General features: G+C 38.8%; 1 protein-coding gene across 4 annotated transcripts in view; it reads left to right on the top strand.

Annotated features, from left to right (window-relative positions):
- pex5la (peroxisomal biogenesis factor 5-like a) overlaps positions 1–21,875 on the top strand; it is a 165,927-nt gene that overhangs the window by 90,419 nt on the left and 53,633 nt on the right. For 3 of the 4 annotated variants that reach the window (XM_043702244.1, XM_043702241.1, XM_043702243.1), the window contains 2 exons: positions 17,581–17,692; positions 21,056–21,265. In XM_043702244.1, the coding sequence (XP_043558179.1) occupies positions 17,581–17,692; positions 21,056–21,265 (322 nt within the window). The remainder of the gene's footprint in view (positions 1–17,580; positions 17,693–21,055; positions 21,266–21,875) is intronic. The other variant, XM_043702242.1, reaches the window with a different exon arrangement.

The following is a 21,875-nucleotide window of genomic DNA, read 5'->3' as shown; positions in this document are numbered from 1 at the left end:
TCATTTATATCATGGTTAATCTGTACCTCAGCTGTACCTCATTTTTATTTATCTACTTTTTGATTCATAACTCTTGATATCCTTACCTAATTTAACACTGGAGAAGGATGCTGTAGTTGAGGGAGCCAAAGTCAGATTGAATTCAGTTAGAATTAGGGAATAGTAGATGAGCTGTTGTGCTATGGGGTGTGTATTATAAGCCACTAAGTCTTAGGAAGGACTGATGTGGAGCTGCCGGTGTTGGACTGGGGTGGACAAGTTAGAAGTCACAATTTATTTGTAGATAAATTAGAAAGTCTTGCAATGACAATAGAGAGGTAATGATGGAAATTTCAATTATTTTAATATTGATAGGACATTAGAAGGGTAAAAGGAAAGCAATTCATGAAATGTATAAAAGAAAGCTTTCTTAATTGTTGTGTGATACAGAAGGAGGCATTGCTGTATTTAGATCTGGAGCTGAGTTTGCTTCGGTGGGAGAATATTTGGGAAAAGATGTTCATATTATTATCAAGTATAGAATAGGATAGAAAAGAACAAGGAAAAATCTCATGTAAAAATAATTGGCAAGGGACTAATTTCAGAGAGTTGATTAAATATCAGATCGAGAGAAAAGCTGAAATATTGTTTTAATAACTTTTTAAAATAGATTTTGAATTTTTTTCATAATAGAGAAATACACAGTTTTCCTTCAAATCCAGAAATCAAATTGTTCAACAATTGATATGAATTTAGTATCAAATTTAATAACACCTTACTCAAGAAGTCATAATTTTTTCAAAGGATTTACTGCAGGCTGATAGTTTAAAAAGGGACATGCATTTCCATTGAAGTCATTCATTTCTAAGATTTCCATCAAAAGGGTCTTTACCATGTGGACGAACAGGAAATCACTAACAGCAATTTCGGGATTTCCATTTCTAACTGCACACGGGCAGTTGTCGGTTTTGCAATGCAAATTATGATGAGTTTAAACCATCATTACAACTCCAAAATCTGGGCCACGGAGATTAAATTAAGACAGAAAAAGAAGGCCTTTGATAAAAGTAAGGTTTGTAAGACCATAAAAAGTGAGGAATAGGCCATTGTTTGCTTTACCACTCAATAAGATCATAGGTGAATTTCTACATCAATTGTACATTCCCACTTTATCATTATATTCCTTAATACCCTTGCTCCTTAATATACTCATTAACTGAACCCTTGTAAACTGCTGGAGTAGAGAACTCTGAAGATTTGCAATCCTCTAAATAAAGAATGACTGATTTTCTTTTACTGACAGTATGACTCCCTAGCTCTAAACTGTCAAGTCAAGAGACATAACCATTTAGTATCAACCATGTTAAACATCAAAGATCTTTCAAATGGGAAAAGCCTTCTAACACGTCTCAACACTTACACAATGCTGATTAATGCATCAGTCAACTTAACTTTTGTAGGACAGAGCCCTGTAATCAATCACTGCAGTAAGCACATATCTAATTTACAACACAGCATCTAACTATTACAGTTGAAAGAATAAATATTTTCTTTTATATTACAAAACTATATTATAGTGGGCGGCACGGTGGCACAGTGGTTAGCACTGCTGCCTCACAGCGCCAGAGACCCGGGTTCAATTCCCGCCTCAGGCGACTAACTGTGTGGAGTTTGCACGTTCTCCCCCTGTCTGCGTGGGTTTCCTCCGGGTGCTCCGGTTTCCTCCCACAGTCCAAAGATGTGCAGGTCAGATGAATTGGCCATGCTAAATTGCCCGTAGTGTTAGGTAAGAGGTAAATGTAGGGGTATGGGTGGGTTGCGCTTCGGCTGGTCGGTGTGGACTTGTTGAGCCGAAGGGCCTGTTTCCACACTGTAATGTAATGTAATCTAATCTAATCAAAACGTGTTCATGAAAAATTCCAGAGACAGGTGGCTTTTTCCTGCTGGGATTGTTGACACCCCAATGTACATGCCTCCTCGTGAACTATGTTTACATGTTGAAGAGCATAGCTCCACTAAAATTGCAGAAAATTTAACTACTCACCACTGTACTGTTGCTGGCAAGGGTGTGCGTGCTACCTGGGGCTCACTGCCTTAATCCATATCCTGTGCTGGGGTAAATTGTTGAAAATGGGAATGGGTGTGTGAATCCCAAAATCATATCTTAACCATCTTTTTTAAGTTACTTGAGCCATCCTGACTCAGCAAATACTGGCCCACAGATGCTCCATTATCTACCCAGCTAAATATAGTCTCAAAAAAAACACTCAAACATATTTACTAAACACAATTTCTATTTCAAAAATGGTTTTGATTCCTACTAATCATGTTGTAATTTCCCAAGTGCCCCATTACCACATCCTTAATAATAAATTCCAGCATTCCCCGATCACTGATAGCTGACTAATTGGTCTGCAGTTCCCGGTTTTCACAGCCTGCCTTTCTCAAACAGTGACAGTGCAGTTGTTATCTTCCAATTTAGGGGACCTTTCCAAAATTTATGAAATCATGTAAGTTCAAAACTGGTGCAGCAATTATCACTGCAATTACCTCTTTCAAAACCCTATCATGTTGGCGATCAGATTCATGGCATTGGTCACTTTTTAGTTATATTCATTTTTAGTCAATTGACAATTGTTGCAATTCCTTTATGCTCATGTTCTGAAATTTAAATGCCTTTCTCAAAGCCTCAGAAACAGGATGAAATATTTTTCCAAATGACTAAACAAGGATGAGTTGGCTATTTTTGCCCTGTAAAATGTTACAGAACTCTTTCTATATCAATCACTCCTCACTTGCTTATGAGTCGACAAACTGCAGTACAAGAAAGGACTGAGATGCCTTACGGCAACTTTTTGTATAGAACACATTTTAAAAGGGCTCGCTGACATGGAAACTATGTATGTAAAATATGTTTATAGTAATTAAGAAATATGTGATAAGATAACAGCTTGAATTCTAAGACTGACTTTATTAAACTTATTACAGGGAATTAATAAGTTAGAATTTCAAGATGGAACATTGGGATCCCATGAAATATTAATACATGTAGAACAATTTATTCAGAGATGCATGAATAATCATTTCATTGGTATTTCATTTATAACCTAAACTAACAAGAACAAATTAAATTCTCAGCAGTCAGTTTAGTCAGATCTCGCATCATGCATAGTGCATGTGACATAATATTTGAATGCACCACTGATTCCTTCTGAAATAGTAAAATATTCTAATTAATTTGACAATGCCTGAATACATAGGATTTTGCGAGAGAAAAGGATTACTGCTTTTGAGATCCAGCAAGACTATTGTATATAATTCTAGGATTTATGTTGAGACCATCATTATTTTTCTTTTATTTTTCTAATTCATGGTCTGGAACTATGGGTTGCACTTGGGATTTGAACTTTGAGCTTTGAACAGCATCTTGTTTTTAATTAAAGAGAGAAGAAAAAAGCTGATTATTTGTTGTTGGGAACTGGCCTGGAAAGCTGGAACAGGTTAAGTACTGCTCTAACAATACTATATAATGAACCGTACTGAGATGGCATAATACACAGAGACTGGCAGCTGACTGGATGTTGAATTGTTCAATCAAGGGAGGCCAGCCAGCTACAGATAATGTTGAAAAAGAAGGTGAAATCAAAGGGTGAACTGGTTTTAAACAAAAACAGAAGTTGCTGGAAAAGCTCAGCAGGTCTGGGAGTATCTGTGAAGAGAAATTGAAGTTAATATTTCTGGTCTGGTGACCCTTCCTCAGAGCCTGGACCTGAAATGTTAACTTTGATTTATCTTCAGAGATGCTGCCAGACCCGTTGAGCTATCCAGCAACTTCTGACCTTGTTTCTGATTTACAATATCTGCAGTTTTCTTTGGTGAACTGGTTTTGACTGGATTTTTCAGCAGGAGGCAGTGTAGGACTAGAAGTTTTGGTTTTGTTCTCTCTAGTTATTCTCTAGTTATTGATTTGTTGAAAGTCCTGAGAAAAGAATCCCATTCCACAGGAAATCAAGAAAAGCCTCTGGAGGTTTGCAGAAAACTTTGGTTTGACCAATAACCTCAGAATTCAACCAAGATACAATCCTATGTGTAATACAATCCATGAAATTCCATAATGGCTTGGGTATTCATCATTGAAATGGTTAGAGAACTAGGAACTTAAAATTCTTTTTCTTCATTTATCCCTTAGCTGTGTCTGTTTGTCTGTCAGTTTGTGAGTGGATGATCATGACCAAAGAAGTTTTGGATTAGATCATAGATATGAATTAGATTTGCCTTGTATTTCACCTGTGTTTTACTGAAGTTATATTGTTAATAATAAACTATTAATTTTAGTTGAAGTTATAAACTTGGTGTCCAAGATCAGTTATTTTGTAAAGTCTGGTTAGTAACAGTTAAGCAATTTTGAGGGTCATTGTTTTAATTTCACAGTTTTTAATTTCATTGTTTTAATTTTTGTTCATCTGGTGTTAGCCAGTCTGATTTGGTCTAGCTTGCTTATCTGTGTTGTAACACTTACATAAAAATTGGCAGACAACAATGGTGTTAAAAGCATTACACTGTTTTTCTGAGGATCTCTGATTAACAATATTGAGTTACAAATTCATTTCCTTAGACCAATAATCTGAAGACAGTTGACTTTCATTCATTCAATGAAATTTTTTTTTAAAATCGGCAATCTTTCCCTTTTTTAAAACGTCATTTAATTCTATTGAAGTTTTCAATATACAAGTATATTTGTGATTTCAAAAAGTGCAAAACTATTATTCACACAAAAACATTGTTTTAGAGAAGCAAGTATCTGAAATATATACAGATATATATAGGGTTTTTAAATGAGAGAAGGGGATTGTTTTAGAAGGATATGTACCACGGTGATATGATTACGAATGCATTCCTAGGTGAGCACAGGATTGAATACACTTGAATATCACCGAGTCACCACATAAATTGTTAGAGCTAAACAAAGCATGACCAAGAATTTCTTAAAATTTTAGTTTTGTAATCAAAATAAGGAAGCATCCTAAATTGTTATATGTTCAAACAGTACCGATGAAATCCAATCAGGGTTGAATGAATGAAGCAGGGTGAGCCCTGAAGATAGAAAAAGCTTAGAAAACAGTAATTTGTCAGCTAGGCTCATTTGATAGCATATGGTTCAAGCCCAGCTCTAGAGTACGTAGATTAGAATGGCATTAGTGAGGAAGTATTGCACTGTTGAAGGTATTCTTGTGAAAATCAAAACCTTGGCTATCTGTTCCAGTTGTTCACATGAAAATTGAAGACTGAATTTTCCAATTTTCTGTCTTTGTTTTGTCAAGTCAGGTTCCTGGTGTCGGCTCCACTATTATTCAGTGACTTTTCTCATACAAACCTCTGCATTGTATATCCAGGCTCTTTGGTGTCGTTTTCATGAAATCACTTGGCCAGAGAGATAGATATGCTCACTCTTGCAATCAATACTCTCTCTAATATTTTCTTTCAGTGCATGGACCTCCAAGGTCTGTAGGCAGATTGACTTGTGAAACTGATTCCAGGGTCCTTCTGGTGTTCACAATTCTGGTGCTGAATTTGCATCCCATCTGCACACCACTTCAGACACTACAAGCCAGGAACTACACCTCACGATGTGATGTTGGATCATTACCACGGAGGACATAGACCATAATGGCAAATTTTCTCCTTGATTCACCAACCAAGTCCTGGGTGTGCTGATGGACAGGGTGGTGGAGATGAGGGACATCCTTTCTCCTGCTGACTGCCGAAGGAGGCCACACTAGCAGGGTCAGCCTGAACTGAGATAGCAGCATAAATCATTGTTATCCTCCAGGTTAAAAGGAATGCTGAGCAAAATGGTTGATAATCATCTGCACTCTGCAAGGATAAGTGTCGCATCTTCTCTCTGCTACCTTGCAGTCCCAGGGCCACCATTCATTTTAACTCAGCCACTGCACACACATCTCACCAAGGCTTACTCAATGGCTCTCACTGACCTCATCCTCCCAGTCTACTGTCCCTTTCTGCCCAAATGCTTCCGACTAGCTCGTGGGGACCACCTCTCCTGCCCCTGTATCACCACAAGCATCTCTTCCACACACTGCTGTCATACTCAATCCATTCATTTGTCTCATTACAGGATAAAGTGGCCCACCCCTTGGACTGATATCACCAAAGCACTCTGACTGACCTTCTATAATCCCCAGACTGGTTACACTTGGGCTGAAAAACTGACCATGGCCCAAACCCTGGACTACAAGGACCCAGATTCAGAGATTCTGGTAAGACCAAGCACCTGATTGACTGACAGTCTCCTACATTGGAATCCAACCAGCCCCTTAACTGACTGGAGTTCTCCTTGACTCCAATAAGTTCCTTTGTCTTCCAGACTTGGCCACTTATGTGAAGTGCAAGCAGAGTGTTTTTTTGCATTCTTGTATGGCAAGTCCAGCATTTGTTGCCCATCCTTAGTTGCCTTTGAACTGAATGGCTGACTGGACCATTTCAGGATGGCAGTAAGAGTCAAGCATATGGGCGGCACGGTGGCACAGTAGTTAGCACTGCTGCCTCACAGCGCCAGAGACCCGGGTTCAATTCCTGCCTCAGTCTGTGTGGAGTTTGCACATTCTCCCGTATCTGCGTGGGTTTCCTCCAGGTGCTCCGATTTCCTCCCACAGTCATAAATGTGCAGGTTAGGTAAATTGGCCATGCTATATTGCCTGCAGTGTTATGTGAAGGGGTAAATGTAGGGGAATGAGTCTGGGTGGGTTGCTGTTCGGAGGGTCGGTGTGGACTTGTTGGGCCGAAGGGCCTGTTTCCACACTGTAAGTAATCTAATCATCTAATCACATGAGTCACATGTGGGACAAACCAGGTAAGGATGACAGGTTTCCTTCTCGAAAGGACAACAATACTAAACTATATAGGTTTTAGACCAGATTTTATTGACTTCAAATTTTATCATCAACCATGGTAGGGTTTGAACTTATGTGCCCCATGAATGTCAGCCTGGGTTATTCGTCCAGTGATTTTATCACTTGGTTAACACCTCTGTAGGTGTGACATTGAGGTGCCTTGGTGCTACACAGTGACATGTCCCTCCCCTTTACTGTTCAATGCTCCCCACTGTAACGAGTTGCCTACCTTTCCCTCTGTACTGCATGACACCAAGGCTGGCAATTTCTAAATACAGAGTGTAAGCTAAGCAAGCATGATAAGAGATCGAAGGTGCATCCTATGCTGATGCCTTTGTGCAAAGCAGTATGTCGTAAGCAAGCAAATCATAGATGACCCTGAGCTCCAAACTAAAATGTTGAGGGCTGAAACCATGTGAGGGTGAGCCCAAGAGTTGGCATGATGATGTGATGAAGCTAGTGGTTTGCCATTGCCAGCTTGTGCAAATGAAAGTTCAAAGATTTTGTAGACCATGGAGCATGCAGAGATTTTATGGTGAAGGTACAGTTGGATGACAGCTCAGACATGTAATTGGTGTATGACTGCCACCAGAAACCCTCAAACTTACATGTCAGGAATTTGTCCTTCTAGCTTTTCAGGGAAGGAGGGAAATTGGAAGCGATGTATAAATAAGGTGGGTTGAGGCCATTACAAAATGCAGTTGCATGGAAATAAAGTAGTCGCTGCTCAATAGTGAAATTCTGAAGTTGTCATATAAAATTTAAGGGGAAAATCAGAAAGAAAATTCCTGACATTGAGATTTTTGGTTCTTTTTTCATTCTCATCATATTTTCCCAACTTTGTAGCTATGCACATATCACATCAAGGTAGGTCAGATGCAACATTATGGGTCCGTCGACACTTCTCATAGCTGAGCATTGAGTTTTAATGATAGTGTCCAGGCTATCATTCCTTTTGCAACCACAATCACCAAAATGGATAACTCCTCTTCAACTCAGTAGATGCTTTAAAAACTGCTTTGGATGTCACAATGGAAATTGTAGCATCAATACTCTTGAATGAAATGTTTGCAAAGGCAGTGTATTGTTAGGCTGAAAGTACCTAACAGGTTCTTTAAGATCTGATCAAAATTAATACAAGAAAACATGTACACTTTAATATGAAGTAAATTTATTAACTTAATCTACTTAATGTACAGAGACGTATGCAAACTTCATCAGAATATTGAGTACAGGAGTTGGGAGGTCATGTTGTGACTATAAAGATGTTGCCAGGGTTGGAGGATTTGAGCTATAGGGAGAGGTTGAATAGGCTAGGGCTGTTTTCCCAGGAGGGGCATGGATAGGATAAATAGGCAAAGTCTTTTCTCTGGGGTGGGGGAGTCCAGAACTAGAGGGCACAGTTTTAGGGTGACAGGGGAAAGATATAAAGGAGATCTAAGGGGCAACTCTTTCATGCAGAGGGTGGTACGTGGATGGAATGAGCTGCCAGAGGAAGTATGGAGGCTGGTACAATCACAACATTGAATAGGCATCTGGGTGGGTATATGAATAGGATGGGTTTGGAGGGATATGGGCCAGGTGCTGGCAGGTGAGACTAGATTGGGTTGGGATATCTGGTCGGCATGAACAAGTTGGACCGAAGGGTCTGTTTCCATGCTGTACACCTCTGTGACGCTATAATGAGTGAATCTATTAGCTTTAATTTCATAATATATATGCGCGCACACACATAAACCTATAGATACACGCAAACAATACACGAACAGAGAGTGGTGAACTCAGCCTGGACAATCACAAAGGCGAATCTACAGAATCCATCTACCAGGCCCACTGTCAAGGAAAGACCGCCAACATTCTCAAAGATCCATCCCACCCTGGCAATGCTTTTCTATAACCTCTACCACTGGGGAGAAGTTACAGAAGACCGAACACAGGTACCAGCTGGTTTTGTAACAGTTTCTACCCTCCTGTTGTTAGAATACTGAATCGACTCTCAAACTCTTAACATTCACCTATACCTGTGTTTTGTTTTTGCCGCTGTTTACCTATTATTTACTTGTTTACGCTAGTTAACTGTGTGATCTGCTTGTGTTGCTCACAAGACAAAGCTTTTCTCTGTGCCTCGGTACACGTGACAATAAATACAATTCAATTCAATTCAATTGAGTCTCCCACTGCCCTGTATCTGTTGGGGAGTTTAGCAATGGAGGTACTTGGAGCACTTTCTTAGATTCCATTGCATTGCCTCACGAACCCCACCCTGATGAAGAGAAGTCCGATGAGTGGGGATAAGTCCCTGATATAAACATGATGTAGAATCCCCAGTTTGCAATAGCTTCAGTACTTTTCCAGCCTGAAAAACTAGTGAAAAACAAGGCCCGTGTAGACCACACAAGCAGACGATCCCCACTGCCCCTCAAGGCTCTGGCTGTTTACCCTCAGTTAAAAACATCAGGCCTGTTTTTCATGTATTTTTCCACGAGGGGACATAGCTTTAAATTGAGGGGTAATAGATATAGGACAGATGTCAGAGGTAGTTTCTTTACTCAGAGAGTAGTAGGGGTGTTGGACGCACTGCCTGCAACAGTAATAGACTCGCCAACTTTAAGGGCATTTTAATGGTCATTGGATAAACATGTGGATGAAAATGGAATAGTGTAGGATAGATCGGCTTCAGATTGGTTCCACAGGTCGGCGCAACATCGAGGGTCAAAGGGCCTGTACTGCTCTGTAATGTTCTATGTTTTGCATTTCAGTTGCTCGTTGTCATGTCCAATTAACCCTTTCTAATTAGCCTTTAATGGTCTAATTTGAAGATATTTTTAAGCGCAAAACCAATACAAATAGTGATTAACAACAGGATTGAACTGGATTTAATATTAATCTAAGGTACTATATGCAAAGTGAACACCATTTTTCTTAGATAAATACAGTGATTACAGCTAAAAAATAATCAGTTAAATATGAAGTGATTTGGACATGACCTGACCAGATGCTACCTAAATGCTCTTTTTTTCCTTCATTTCATCTTTTATGTTATCCTGCATTATGACTGTTACCCAGTTTTCTTGGTATAAAATCTTTTTAATGAGACTTTTAAAAAAAACTTTGGTATCAATTTTCAAGAGTTTTCTCTTAGCAATAATGGTGGAAGAAAGCTAACTTTTCGAAGGGAGGGGCATGGATAGAGTAAATAGATAAAGTTTTTTCCCTGGGGTCGGGGAGTCCAGAACTAGAGGGCATAGGTTTAGGGTGAGAGGGGAAAGATATAAAAGAGACCTAAGGGGCAACTTTTTCACACAGAGGGTGGTACGTGTATGGAATTAGCTGCCAGAGGAAGTGGTGGAGGCTGGTATAATTGCAACATTTAAGAGGCATTTGGATGGGTATATGAATAGGAAGGGTTTGGAGGGATATGGGCCGGGTGCTGGCAGGTGGGACTAGATTGGGTTGGGATATCTGGTCGACATGGATGGGTTGGACCAAATAGAGTCATAGAGGTTGCATCTCTATGACACTATTTTTATACTCCTGAAAGTGAAAGATACTTGCATCAGGAAATGATTACTGTACTTTTGGTACCTACTGCCACCTGCAGGTCAAGTCTAAAAAGTGTACGCAAATAGTTTTCTGAATCTTCTAACACTATCAACTAGATTTGCTGCAGAATTCCTGCTCATAGAATAGCGAAATCTGCAAAGGATTAAATGAAATGCTGCTAAAAATTGTAACATTTTAAGCATAGTGAGTTGCACCCATGACTGCTTCCTCATTGGGTTTCCAAAATCTCTTATGCAATTTTGCCCTGAATGTTCACTCCCAACTGTTGTGCATAGTGTTGGGAAATTTCCCAACTCCTTGAGCCTCAATAAAAATAAATGGCCCTAAATGGCTGGATGTTTTGCTCCAGGGGTGGGGAATAGGGTACTGTTCACCGGATTTGAATGCATCACTCCCCGGAAACAGTGAGAGGTTGCAGCAGGAATTGCTGATTGTCAAGGCAGGCCAGCTATGATGCTGTGGGACTTCATCACTGTCATAATTAACTCATTAAACACCCTTTTGTTTTCATTCTTCAGTGCTTACCGTCCACAAGCTCCCAATACCCCATCCATTCCAAGTTATGCCACCTAATGTGCCCCTCCACCCACATAGTAACTACACGTTCCGTGCCAATCTTTCCTTTTCCCACCCTTCACAGCTGAAACTTTATTGCTGGAACAGCACAGCAGGTCAGGCAGCATCCAGGGAACAGGAGATTATTCCAAGTTATGCCACCTAATGTGCCCCTCCACCCACATAGTAACTACACGTTCCGTGCCAAACTTTCCTTTTCCCACCCTTCACAGCACCCTATACCCACTTAATGCCAACCGAGGCCACCCTTATATTATCCATATAAACTCAGCATAGGTAGATGTCGGGAGCCATTCTGAGATGAAATGACAGACTTTGCAATCTTAAAAAGCACTCTGATTAAAAACCTTCAAGTAGTCAATCCCCTATCAAAACAAACATTGTAGTCATCGATCCACATTAAAGAAAGATTATTTTATAACCACCTGGGCCAGTTAACTACAGTTAACCTGTGATCATCTAGGACCACGCTGTGATAATGACAGGTTGTGCAAGCAGTCAAACAATATTAATACTGTAATGATAGCACTCAGGGTTATGTCAACAAACAACCATTGAAAGCACAAGCAATTTTTTTTTAATTTAATGATATAAGAGACTTTTGTTTTCAACATTTAAAGAGTGAGCAATTTGAATAAATTGACAGCTTGATAATTCCATTCCAGTTCTTCCGAAATTCATATCTTAACTATCCCAGAAGGCTACCCAATGTCTGTAAAAGACTACATGACCTCTCAAAAGAACCCTAGGAAATTTAGACTTTTTGAGGAAACCTGGGTGACAGAAATTGCTTCTGAATAAAAGCAGCTGTTCTTTTAAATGCGTCACTATCTCTGTGACCTAATCACATGCAAACTACTGTTGCCTTCCATTCCCTGCTCCTAGAGAGAATTTGGCTGCAGTGCCCCGAGAGGATGATTGATCTGTTGCACTCTGCCAGGTTATGTACCGCAACTTACCCAATGCTTCATGCTGCTATGAGAATAGAATAGAATAGCAGTTTATTGTCATGTATGTTTTCTACAAAACAATGAAAAGTTTTATCAGCTATATACCGTAGGGAACTGTCATACAGGAGATTGGGTGTCAGACATCTCCATTAGTTGTATCTTGTACAATCAGTATCTGTCACTTCACTGCAGCTTCCAGTATAGCACCATTATCACCATAGTGATACTGTCTCTCGCAAGTATCTGCAAGTGTTCACCTTTAAAATATGAAAGAAGCAGAACACGCAGCAGCTCAAATATCATCAGGTCACTGTCCTTTCATCTCAGCCAGAACAAACAGATCTGATAGCTATTCATCAAAAACTTGCATGAGACAAGTACACAACTACAAAGACAGTCTGATGGTGCAGTGGTAGCGTCCATACCTATAAGCCAAGAAGCCTTGTTTCAAGTGCCACGTGCTCCACAGCCCTGTAATAACATCTCTGAGCGGGTTGATTTTTAAAAACCAAAATCCACAACCACAAAAGATGTTCTTCTACATAGAGCCTCCATGTGAGTTCAGGTCCGTGTGCCTTCCCGGGTTAGACATGCTGGCATTAGCCAGAGTTGAACAGTGTGGCATTGGAAAAGCACAGCAGATCAGTCAGCATCAAAAAAGCAGGAGATTTGACGTTTCGGGCATAAGCCCTTCCTCACATCGACTGTCCTGCTGTTCAGATGCTGCCTGACCATCTGTGCTTTTCCAACGCCACACTTTTCGATTCTGACTCTCGAGCATCTGCAGTTCTCACTGCCTCCTGGCATTAGCCAGGATGACTGCTTTGCTTAGTCAGGCCTGTTGACTTGGTTATGCTTCATCCATAACAATTTAAGCATTTAAATACATCAAGCCAGACTGCATATAACTGAGACTTCTCATGAGCTCATCACCTTGGAGATGTGTCAGCCCCAACACTGACTCAGTGGTTAGCACTGTTGCCTCACAGCACCAGGGACACAAGTTTGATTCTAGCCTTGGGTAACTGACTGTGTGGGGTTTGCACATTCTCGCTGTGTCTGCGTGGGTTTCCTCTGGGTGATTTGGTTTCCTTCTATAGTCCAAAGATGTGTAGGTTAGGTGAATTGGCCATGCTAAATTGCCCCATAGTGTTCAGAGATGTGTAGACTAGGTGCATTAGTCAGGGGAAATAGTGTAGAGGAAAGGGTTTGTGTGGGATACTCTTCAGAGAGACAGTGTTGACTTGTTGGGCCAAGTGTCCTGTTTCCACACTGTAGAGATTCTATGAATTCTATGAACACCAAAAATCAAGGGACACCTTGATTCTAAAGGAGCTTGGAGAAAGATGTTTGCCCAACTTGGTGTATATCTCATGTAAGAGTCAAGATTAGAGTAGTGCTGGAAGAGCACAGCAGATCAGACAGCACCCGAGGAGCAGGAAAATCGACGTTTCAGGCAAAATCCCTCCATCAGGAATGAATGAATGATTGTACCTGTATATTGTGTGTTTCTCGGCTGACAGGATTGCACCCATTATGATACTCCCAGTGGGTAGGGGTGTTAATAAGTATTCATGACATTCTATTGAATGCAAAACAGAGAGGTCGAGAATGCTGATCCAGCTGAAGGATTCTGTAAACTTAACCCACCAGAAACTAATCTTTGGCCTACCACCCTATTAAATTCCCCAGCTCACCTTTCTAAAATCTCTGAGTGGGTCTGGAAAATTCCAGAGAAGAGCAGCTGCTACAATGTTAATTTTTCAACTCTGCATTAACTACTAAGATGTAGCTGTTTCTGGACAATTATGGACAGTTTTAATAAAGGCAAAATGATAACCCATTAATCCATCATCTAGTTAGTTTCATCTGTTACTTATTCTTTTTGATGATTAAATACTTTAATTCATTAGCATGGACTTTCCAATTAAGTCCCCCAGAGCATGTCACAATGAATAATCATGGAGTTATACAACACAGGAGATGATCTGGCCATCATGCCCAAGGCAGAGCCATCCAGTTTGTCCCATTTCCCGGTTCTTTCCCCATAGCTCTCCATAGTCTTTCCCCTTTACCTATTATCTGATCTACTATTCTTATAATCCACGTCCACCATCCTTTAAAGTACTGCACTTCAGATCAGAACAACTTAATCTGAGTAAATTAAATCTACACATTATGGATACCCATTTTCAATTTTCAATGCTAAATGGTTGGATCGCGCATGCTATATCCAACCATGGCCTAATCTGTACTCCTTAAAGCATATGATGATAAAATATGGTCAATTAATCTTTGAAGTTTCATTAACAAAATTAAACATCCTGGACCTTGGGATTGTGGGAAAAGTGAATAAATTAAAAATGAACTGGGACATTTTAAAATGGCCTGCAAAGTCACCTGAAAGTTTTTTGCAAGGTTTGTGAAAGTAGACAACTCTCCGGTATGTAGAAATAATGACTGGGACTGACTACACTATCCTGAAAAGAATATCCAAGGAGTTACCTGTCCATTAAAATCTACCATCTGTATTGTGTAACACACAATCCAATCTTCAAATGTGTCTATAAGCTAACAAAACTTCTCAACTTGAGCAAAGACTTCAGTCTGAAAGTTAATGCAAAGAGGAGATTGAAACTCTGCCTTCTGCACAGCTCCCAACCTCAAATTCCCGTCACTATCAATGGATAACAAGTGAAATCTGAGAATGGAGCATTGAAACTTTTTGTAAGAATGGATTGTTCCCATAATGGGTTAACAGGCAGGATTGCACAAATCAAAATACCACAATATCAAGAAGACATTAACAAGTGCAACAAAAAACAGAAATTGCTGGCAAGTCTCAGCAGGTCTGGCAGCATCTGTGGAGAGAAAGCAGAGTTAATGTTTCAGGCCCAGTGACCCTTCTTCAGAATGGTCAACCAATACAAAGTCCCAGATGTTTTAACAACGGCTGCCATGGACAAATCCACCCCAAGATCCTGTTGGAAATGTATACTGAGACCAGAATTCCAAGGGAGGTTCTTTTAGTTCTTTGAGCAGGTGATTAAAGTGAAGTTGTAATCTCCATTTTGTTTCTCTGAAGAAGTTGGCACCCAGTTCCCACAAAAGCAATTACTGCGAAACTTCAAGACGCTGAGAACTTGAATAACTACAAGATTTGCTGCAATTTACTTTATTCAAGAAACCAGCTAGCAACATTAGTCTCACATTAAAAATACACCTCAAAGACTTGTGAAGGACTCTAAATTATATATTTTTAATCATCCTTGGCATAGGATATTATTTCCCTTTAACTTTGTACATGTATGTCTGTATGTGGGGCCCGAGTAACTGCACGAAGAAAGTATGATGTGCATGTTTTATTATTTTCCTCAGATTTAATAATTAATAAATAACAATCAAGAAAAGCTCTTTGATTAGCTCCTTGTTACTCATAGCAAAAATATTTAAGTATATTTTTAACCAGAGAGATGTATAAAACATGCAAAAAAAGGTAAACTTCCAGTGAGGAGATTGCACAAAGTGGTGCCATTTTACCTTTCTCAGATGGTCATAGCAAGGGGCAACATGCATCCTGTCAAAACAGGTGAAAAAATGGGTTTTGATTTTAAATGTTCAACCAGGCCTGAAAACCATCTTCACATGGCAAAGAACAACCAAACTTTCAGAGGATCTATAAGGGAGTTAAAAATTGCAGAAGGAGCTTCAGTCTATTAGAGAACAGGTTGCGAGAAGATTTGATGGAGATGTTCATAATCATGACAGATCCAAACAGTGTGAATAAAGAGAAACTGCCCCAATTAATAGAAGTATTGAGAACCAGTGAAGACAACTTTAAAGGAATTGGCAAAAGAAAAATGGCATCGTATGGAAAAGCTTTTTAGTGCCGTGATTGCTTACAATACAGAATTCCTTACACAATAGTGTGGTGAAAGCAGAATCGTTGAGGTTTAAGAACACCATAAATTATAACGCACCATTCACCAGCCAATCTGCCTTTAAGGCCTAACATTCTGAAACAAAACATTAGATTACAATTCCCAAGAACTAGAGCATAGTGCCACAGGTACAGTGTAACCAGGAACCAGGCCACCACTCCCAGAAGAACTGCATAGCATCAAGTAACAGTATCCCTTTCAGCTCTCCGTATTCTCAGCCACACATTTTGCAACTTGCTCAATCACTTGATGAACAGGCCATCTTGTGGAGCAGAGAGTGTGGTGCTGGAAAAGGACAGCAAGTCAAGTGGAATTCGAGGAGCAGGAGAATTGATGTTTTGAACATAAGGCTTATGATATAAGGCTAATGCCCGATTCTCCTGCTCCTTGGATGCTGCCTGACTTGCTGTGCTTTTAGAGCACCACAATGTCAACTCTGATCTCCAGCATCTGCGATCCTCACTTTCTCCATCTTGTGGAGCAGCAGTACCATCGCTACCCCTGGACCAGAGGCCAAGCTTAAAGTTTCACCTGTGTGTATTAACATCTCTGAATAGGTTGATTAGAAAAATACAGGCCCCTCTCAATCCTTTCACTAATGTGGTTTTACCTCCCAATGTGAATCCCGTTACTTCTACTTCACTACTTCATTTGAAATCTGTCAATATTTTTGCCTTAGCCTCAAGCTGCTTATTCCCTTCCCCACTTAAAAAAATAAAAAACTTTGCCCAAAAAGTAGGTTTAATAAAAGGCTGAAGCAGGAAATAGAAATTTCAATCAGGAGGTGTCCTTTTGAGGTTGAAGGATGGTTACATCATTTAAAAATTTGTTAAAGACAAAGATAAACATGAATTTGTACAAACTAATTATGAAGATGTTAAATGTGCTTGAAAATATTTTTAAGTTTCAAGTTAAATAGTAGAGGGTAAAGAAGAAAATAACTTGAAATAGAGAACAATTAAACTGCAGATAATTAAGATAACCTGTTCGTTGATTAATATTCAGTTGTGTATTTTTGTCTCTGTGTGATGACACAGGGGACAAATTAAACTGATAAAACCAAAATCAACTTTGTTCTTCATTAATATTTTCCATCCTTGTTCTATGTAATTCCTATTCCAACATTAGAAAGTACTTCCAATGTGCCTGTCTCGATGTGTCTCTCTTTTGTGTCAGCCAATATAACAAATCACTGAGCATCACTTCAAACTGACAAAACTTACTTGGATGTTGCAATTCACCAGAGGGTATATCAATTTTAGATAGATTTTTCCTTCCTCTAGTTCAACCATTCACTCTGACTGACGGTTCACTATGTTTTGTTTAAATGAGGCTTCAGTTATATTTGTTTTAATAATACTGACTACAATATTACATTCATCACATGCTATTGGAAAAATGCCTTTTGTTTAAGAAATAGAATATAGCTTGAACCAAAGAATGTGTAGCAATGTTTAAAGTTCTGTTGAGCAACATTGATTAAATATTTAACCTAGTTGGTTTGAAGCTAAACATTTCTAAAGGCAATGGAACCAAGGCTTTTGTTCAAATTGGCTGTCTTTAAGTATTGACATTTCATTGCAAGTTGTTTTTTTTTTAATATAATTTGAGGCCTCCCTTTCATCCTCCTCTTATGACTTCTTTTATTTATAATTTTAGCTGGTGAATGAACAACAGGAGAGTCGACCCCTCCTGAGCCCCTCGATTGATGATTTTCTACTTGAAGCAAAAGCCGATAGAGTTTCACGTACACCAACATCAAACACAGCAGGTGAACATTAGCCTGAGTGTTTCAAAGAAAAAAAACTTACCTTGATAATTATTTAAAAGTTTTTTTTTGTCATTAACAGTCCAGAGAAATTCTGATTTATTTAGTGTCAATATGCAATAATATTAGATGTTATTTACAGAAATTAGAATGAAATGTTGTGAAATTAGAAAGTCTCTGTAATGTTATGCTATGATCATTGTGATTTTTACACCATTAGTCCTCAATTATTGAAAGTTTGTGTCTTTGTTTATAACGTAATTTGACCATAGAATAGTGTATTTAAAAATAAATTGTAAAGAAATTGCTAACAGGGCATTCAGCAAATATAAGAACAGAAAATACTGGAAAAGCTCAGCAGGTCTGGCAACATCTGTTGTGAGAGATACAGTTAACGTCTCAGTCTAATATCACTGTTCAGCAGAACAGGGCATTCAAACTAACTGACTTGTGTTGATGTTCATCTCACACGTAAAGCAATCTCAATCTCCTGTGCCCACACTATCCCTTTTTTCATTTTATTCCCTTTGCCTTCAGTCACCCATAATCTATTTTTAAATGTTGGTATAGTCTCCTTTTCAATCACTAATTCTGTTTGTGCATTCCACATCCTTGTTCCCCTCTTAAGAAAGAAAAGAAGTGACTTCTATTCTTTCACGTAAATCCCACATAGTTAGTAATATATAAGGTATTTTCAGCCTCTTAGCCTTCTGTGTAATTGTTCTACTTCTGTCTGCTTTCGATCTCTTGCATTTAATCTCGTATCCTTGTTCTAAAGCCTACAATCGTAGAAACAAGCTGGGGTAAAATTCAGCTTAGATAAAAGTCCAAAACAAGCAGTTGGGGATTAGCTGATCAAAATACACCTTGTCTCATTTTTCTTTCCATTAGCTTTGAAGATATAAAATACCTTTGAAAATATAAAGCGCATAAATAATAAACTCAAGTTACTTTTACTACACAATGCATAATGTAAAAATATAAAACAAATGTATTTATATTCGGTCCATATAACAGTTACAACTAAAGCTGACTGGAAAATATTTAATCCTGATGAACTGTTGTAAAAAGGGTGCAGACACCTGAACCATTCAAGCGTGTCTATCGTGCCCGCCGCTACCACCTCCACTGGCAACGCGTTCCAGGCATAGCACCCTTAAACTTTTCCCCTCTCACCTTGAACTCGTGACCCCTAGTAATTGAGTCCCCCACTCTGGGAAAAAGCTTCTTGCTATCTACTCTGTCTATTACCCCTCATGATTTTGTCGGTCTTAAACAGGTTCCCCCCTCAACCTCTGCCTTTCTCATGAAAATATTCCTCATCTACTCAACCTCTTTTCATAGCTCGAACCCTCCATACCAGGTAATACCCTGGTGAAACTCCTCTGCACCCTCTCCAAAGCATCCACATCCTTTTGGGAATGTGGTGACCAGAACTGTATGCAGAATTCCAAATGTGGCCGAACCAAAGACCTATACAAATATAACATGATCTGCCAACTCTTATACTTAATACCCCATATGATGAAGGAAAGCATGCTGTATGCCTTCTTGACCACGCTAATCGACCTATGTTGCCACTTTCAGGGTACAATCAACCTGAACACCCAGATCTTTCTGTACTTCAATTTTCCCCAAGGCTTTTCCATTTACTGTATAGTTCACTTTTGAATTGGATCTTCCAAAATGCATCATTTCGTATTTACCCGGGTGAACTCCATCTTCTATTTCTCTGCCCAACTCTCCAATCTATCTATATTCTGCTGCATTCTCCGACAGTCCCTTTCACTATGTGGTCCCCTTCACTATCTAGTCTCAATAACTCTTAAAATTAATCAGCAAATTATTAATTGTTTATATGCGCTAGATGCCTGGCAAAACAAACACAAAAGATAGCTTGGTAACCTCTGCTATCGTGTTATTTTAGTGCCACGCTTCATGGTCTTGCACTTTTCTCTTTTTAGTTGCTCGTAGTCTCTCATATTTTCAAGTTCTACTTATCTAACGCCATCATTCTCTCTTTCCTCTTGTCTAAATCTCAAGCCACCTCCTTCAAACACCTCTTTCAACAAGTTCTCAAGCTTCAGAATATGGCCAAACCAATTTCAACGTGAACTCAGTTATCAAATATGAATTGAAACCAGTTAATACTCGCCATCAAAATTTGGCTCTGCTTTCAGTTAGGTCCAACTGTTAACACTTGTTAGTATCCATCTCTCTCATCTTGTTGCACCATTTGGCCTCCTTTTCCTTGGAGCCATCTTCACTAAAGGCAGTCAGCAGTATCTTGTGTACTAAACATAGTTCCTCTTTAACAAGGGAAGCTTGCCTTTAAGATGTGCTGATAGCTGAAGCCTGTGCTCGCCATGCATATTGCTGTGCCTCCTGTTGACCGTTCAGCTAGTTAGTGACATGTGTCACACTTCAGCTGAATGTCATGATCCTTTGAATGAGGGGACAGCACAAAATTTCCAAACCGCCTGCCTGCCTCAACTGGACTTTCTAATATCAAATTGGAACCCTAACCTTTGAAAATGAGAAATACAATTTTTAGCCTTTTCCCTCAAAGTAATTGACAAAACTAAGGGAGAAGATAAAGAATTAGATAACTTGCAACTGGGATATTTCAATAAACATTATTAATGTTCTACAGATTTGCAGTAGACCCTTGTTGCAATTAAGATAAAAGCAATATCATTGTGGTTAATACTACAGAAATTAGTAAGCATGAAATTATATTTGAAGTATGCTCTTCTGCAACCAATCAGAAGACCAACTTAATGTAACACCAACTTGTTTTCTTCAAGCATGAGAAGCATTTTGATGATCTGGGGAATCTGGAATTATAGGAAATAGGTTGAAGAATTCAGGTTGCAAAGTTAGAATCTTTTCTCAGTCCCACAGTCCTTCTGGGCACAGCTTCCTCATTAGGAGAGTGCTATCACAGAATCACAATTAGTATTCATTATTGAATTTAATTAGAAGTGACTCGCCTGTATCCAGAATATTAAAACACCAATAATTGATCCACATTTTCATGTAGCAACTGCTGATAGCTGAACCTGTCCCTACCTCATTGTGTTGTTGAGGAATCTCGTTCACTAATTATATTCAAATATCAGACTGTACAGAGTTTTCCATTGTTTCAAATAATAATTGTGTATAAAATGTGCCTGAAGTTACAATACATCTTACTGACAAGTAAAGATCAGTACAGGGAATGCAAAGGCAGAAAATTACTCCTATAAATATTAACTCTGATGCTCTCATCAAAATGTTTATATAAAAAGAAACTCAACGTAAATAAAGTTTAATAAGGTTACCTTATTGCTCATTTACTTCTAATAACACCATTTAATATTATAGTTTTGTCACCAGCTTTGGATCTTTTGGACCTTACGGAGCCAGCTATGACGAGCAGTAATAAGACAAAGAAATCCGATGTTCCATCAAGAAATGAAGCAGCTAAATCTGCTTCCTTTAGAAAAGAGCAAGACGACACTGAGCTAATCAAAGTGGAAGTTGAACAAAATATTCAGAATGTCAAAACCTCACCGAGACCATCACTGGATACTGGTATGAATTGAATGAATCCTGAAGTGTTTAATTTTACTCTGTAGATGTTAATATAATTTTAAAATTTTCTGCCATTATTAACATTTTATACAAATTTCAATTTTCATTAGATAAGAAAGAAGTAATACAGAATCCATCATCCTTACAAGAGTGCTACATTTAATTTTAACAGTGACCTATTTGTTAACTTGTCTTTCCTATTTGCAAATTTGTCTAACCTGCTACGGTTTCCAAAACAGTTTGAATTTGTTTTAGATTTCCATCATCTGCAGGGTTTTAGTGTAGGGATTTTTGAAATGAAGTTTTTTTCTTTATAACAAAACGTCAACAAGATTAATGTTCAAATATATTAAAAAATGACACATCATATTTGTTTTTAGAATAACTTGACTGAGATTGTTTTGTATTCATGTGAACTTATAATCAGTTTTCAATTTATGATAGATATACATTTCATGTTTTTTTAGTGAGTGTAGTGCAATAGCTAATGTTCCGTATATTTTGCACGTTCTTGGTTATGCATCCTCCCCTGTTGGGGCAGAAGCCACTACTTCAGGCAGGTAACAACCTGACAATTACAAAATCTGATCATGACAGCAGAGGCAGATTT

The sequence above is a fragment of the Chiloscyllium plagiosum genome, chromosome 13, assembly GCF_004010195.1.
Source record: "Chiloscyllium plagiosum isolate BGI_BamShark_2017 chromosome 13, ASM401019v2, whole genome shotgun sequence".
Taxonomy (NCBI): domain Eukaryota; kingdom Metazoa; phylum Chordata; class Chondrichthyes; order Orectolobiformes; family Hemiscylliidae; genus Chiloscyllium; species Chiloscyllium plagiosum.
Note: the sequence above shows the minus strand (reverse complement) of the source record. Positions and strands in the feature narration are given on the sequence as shown.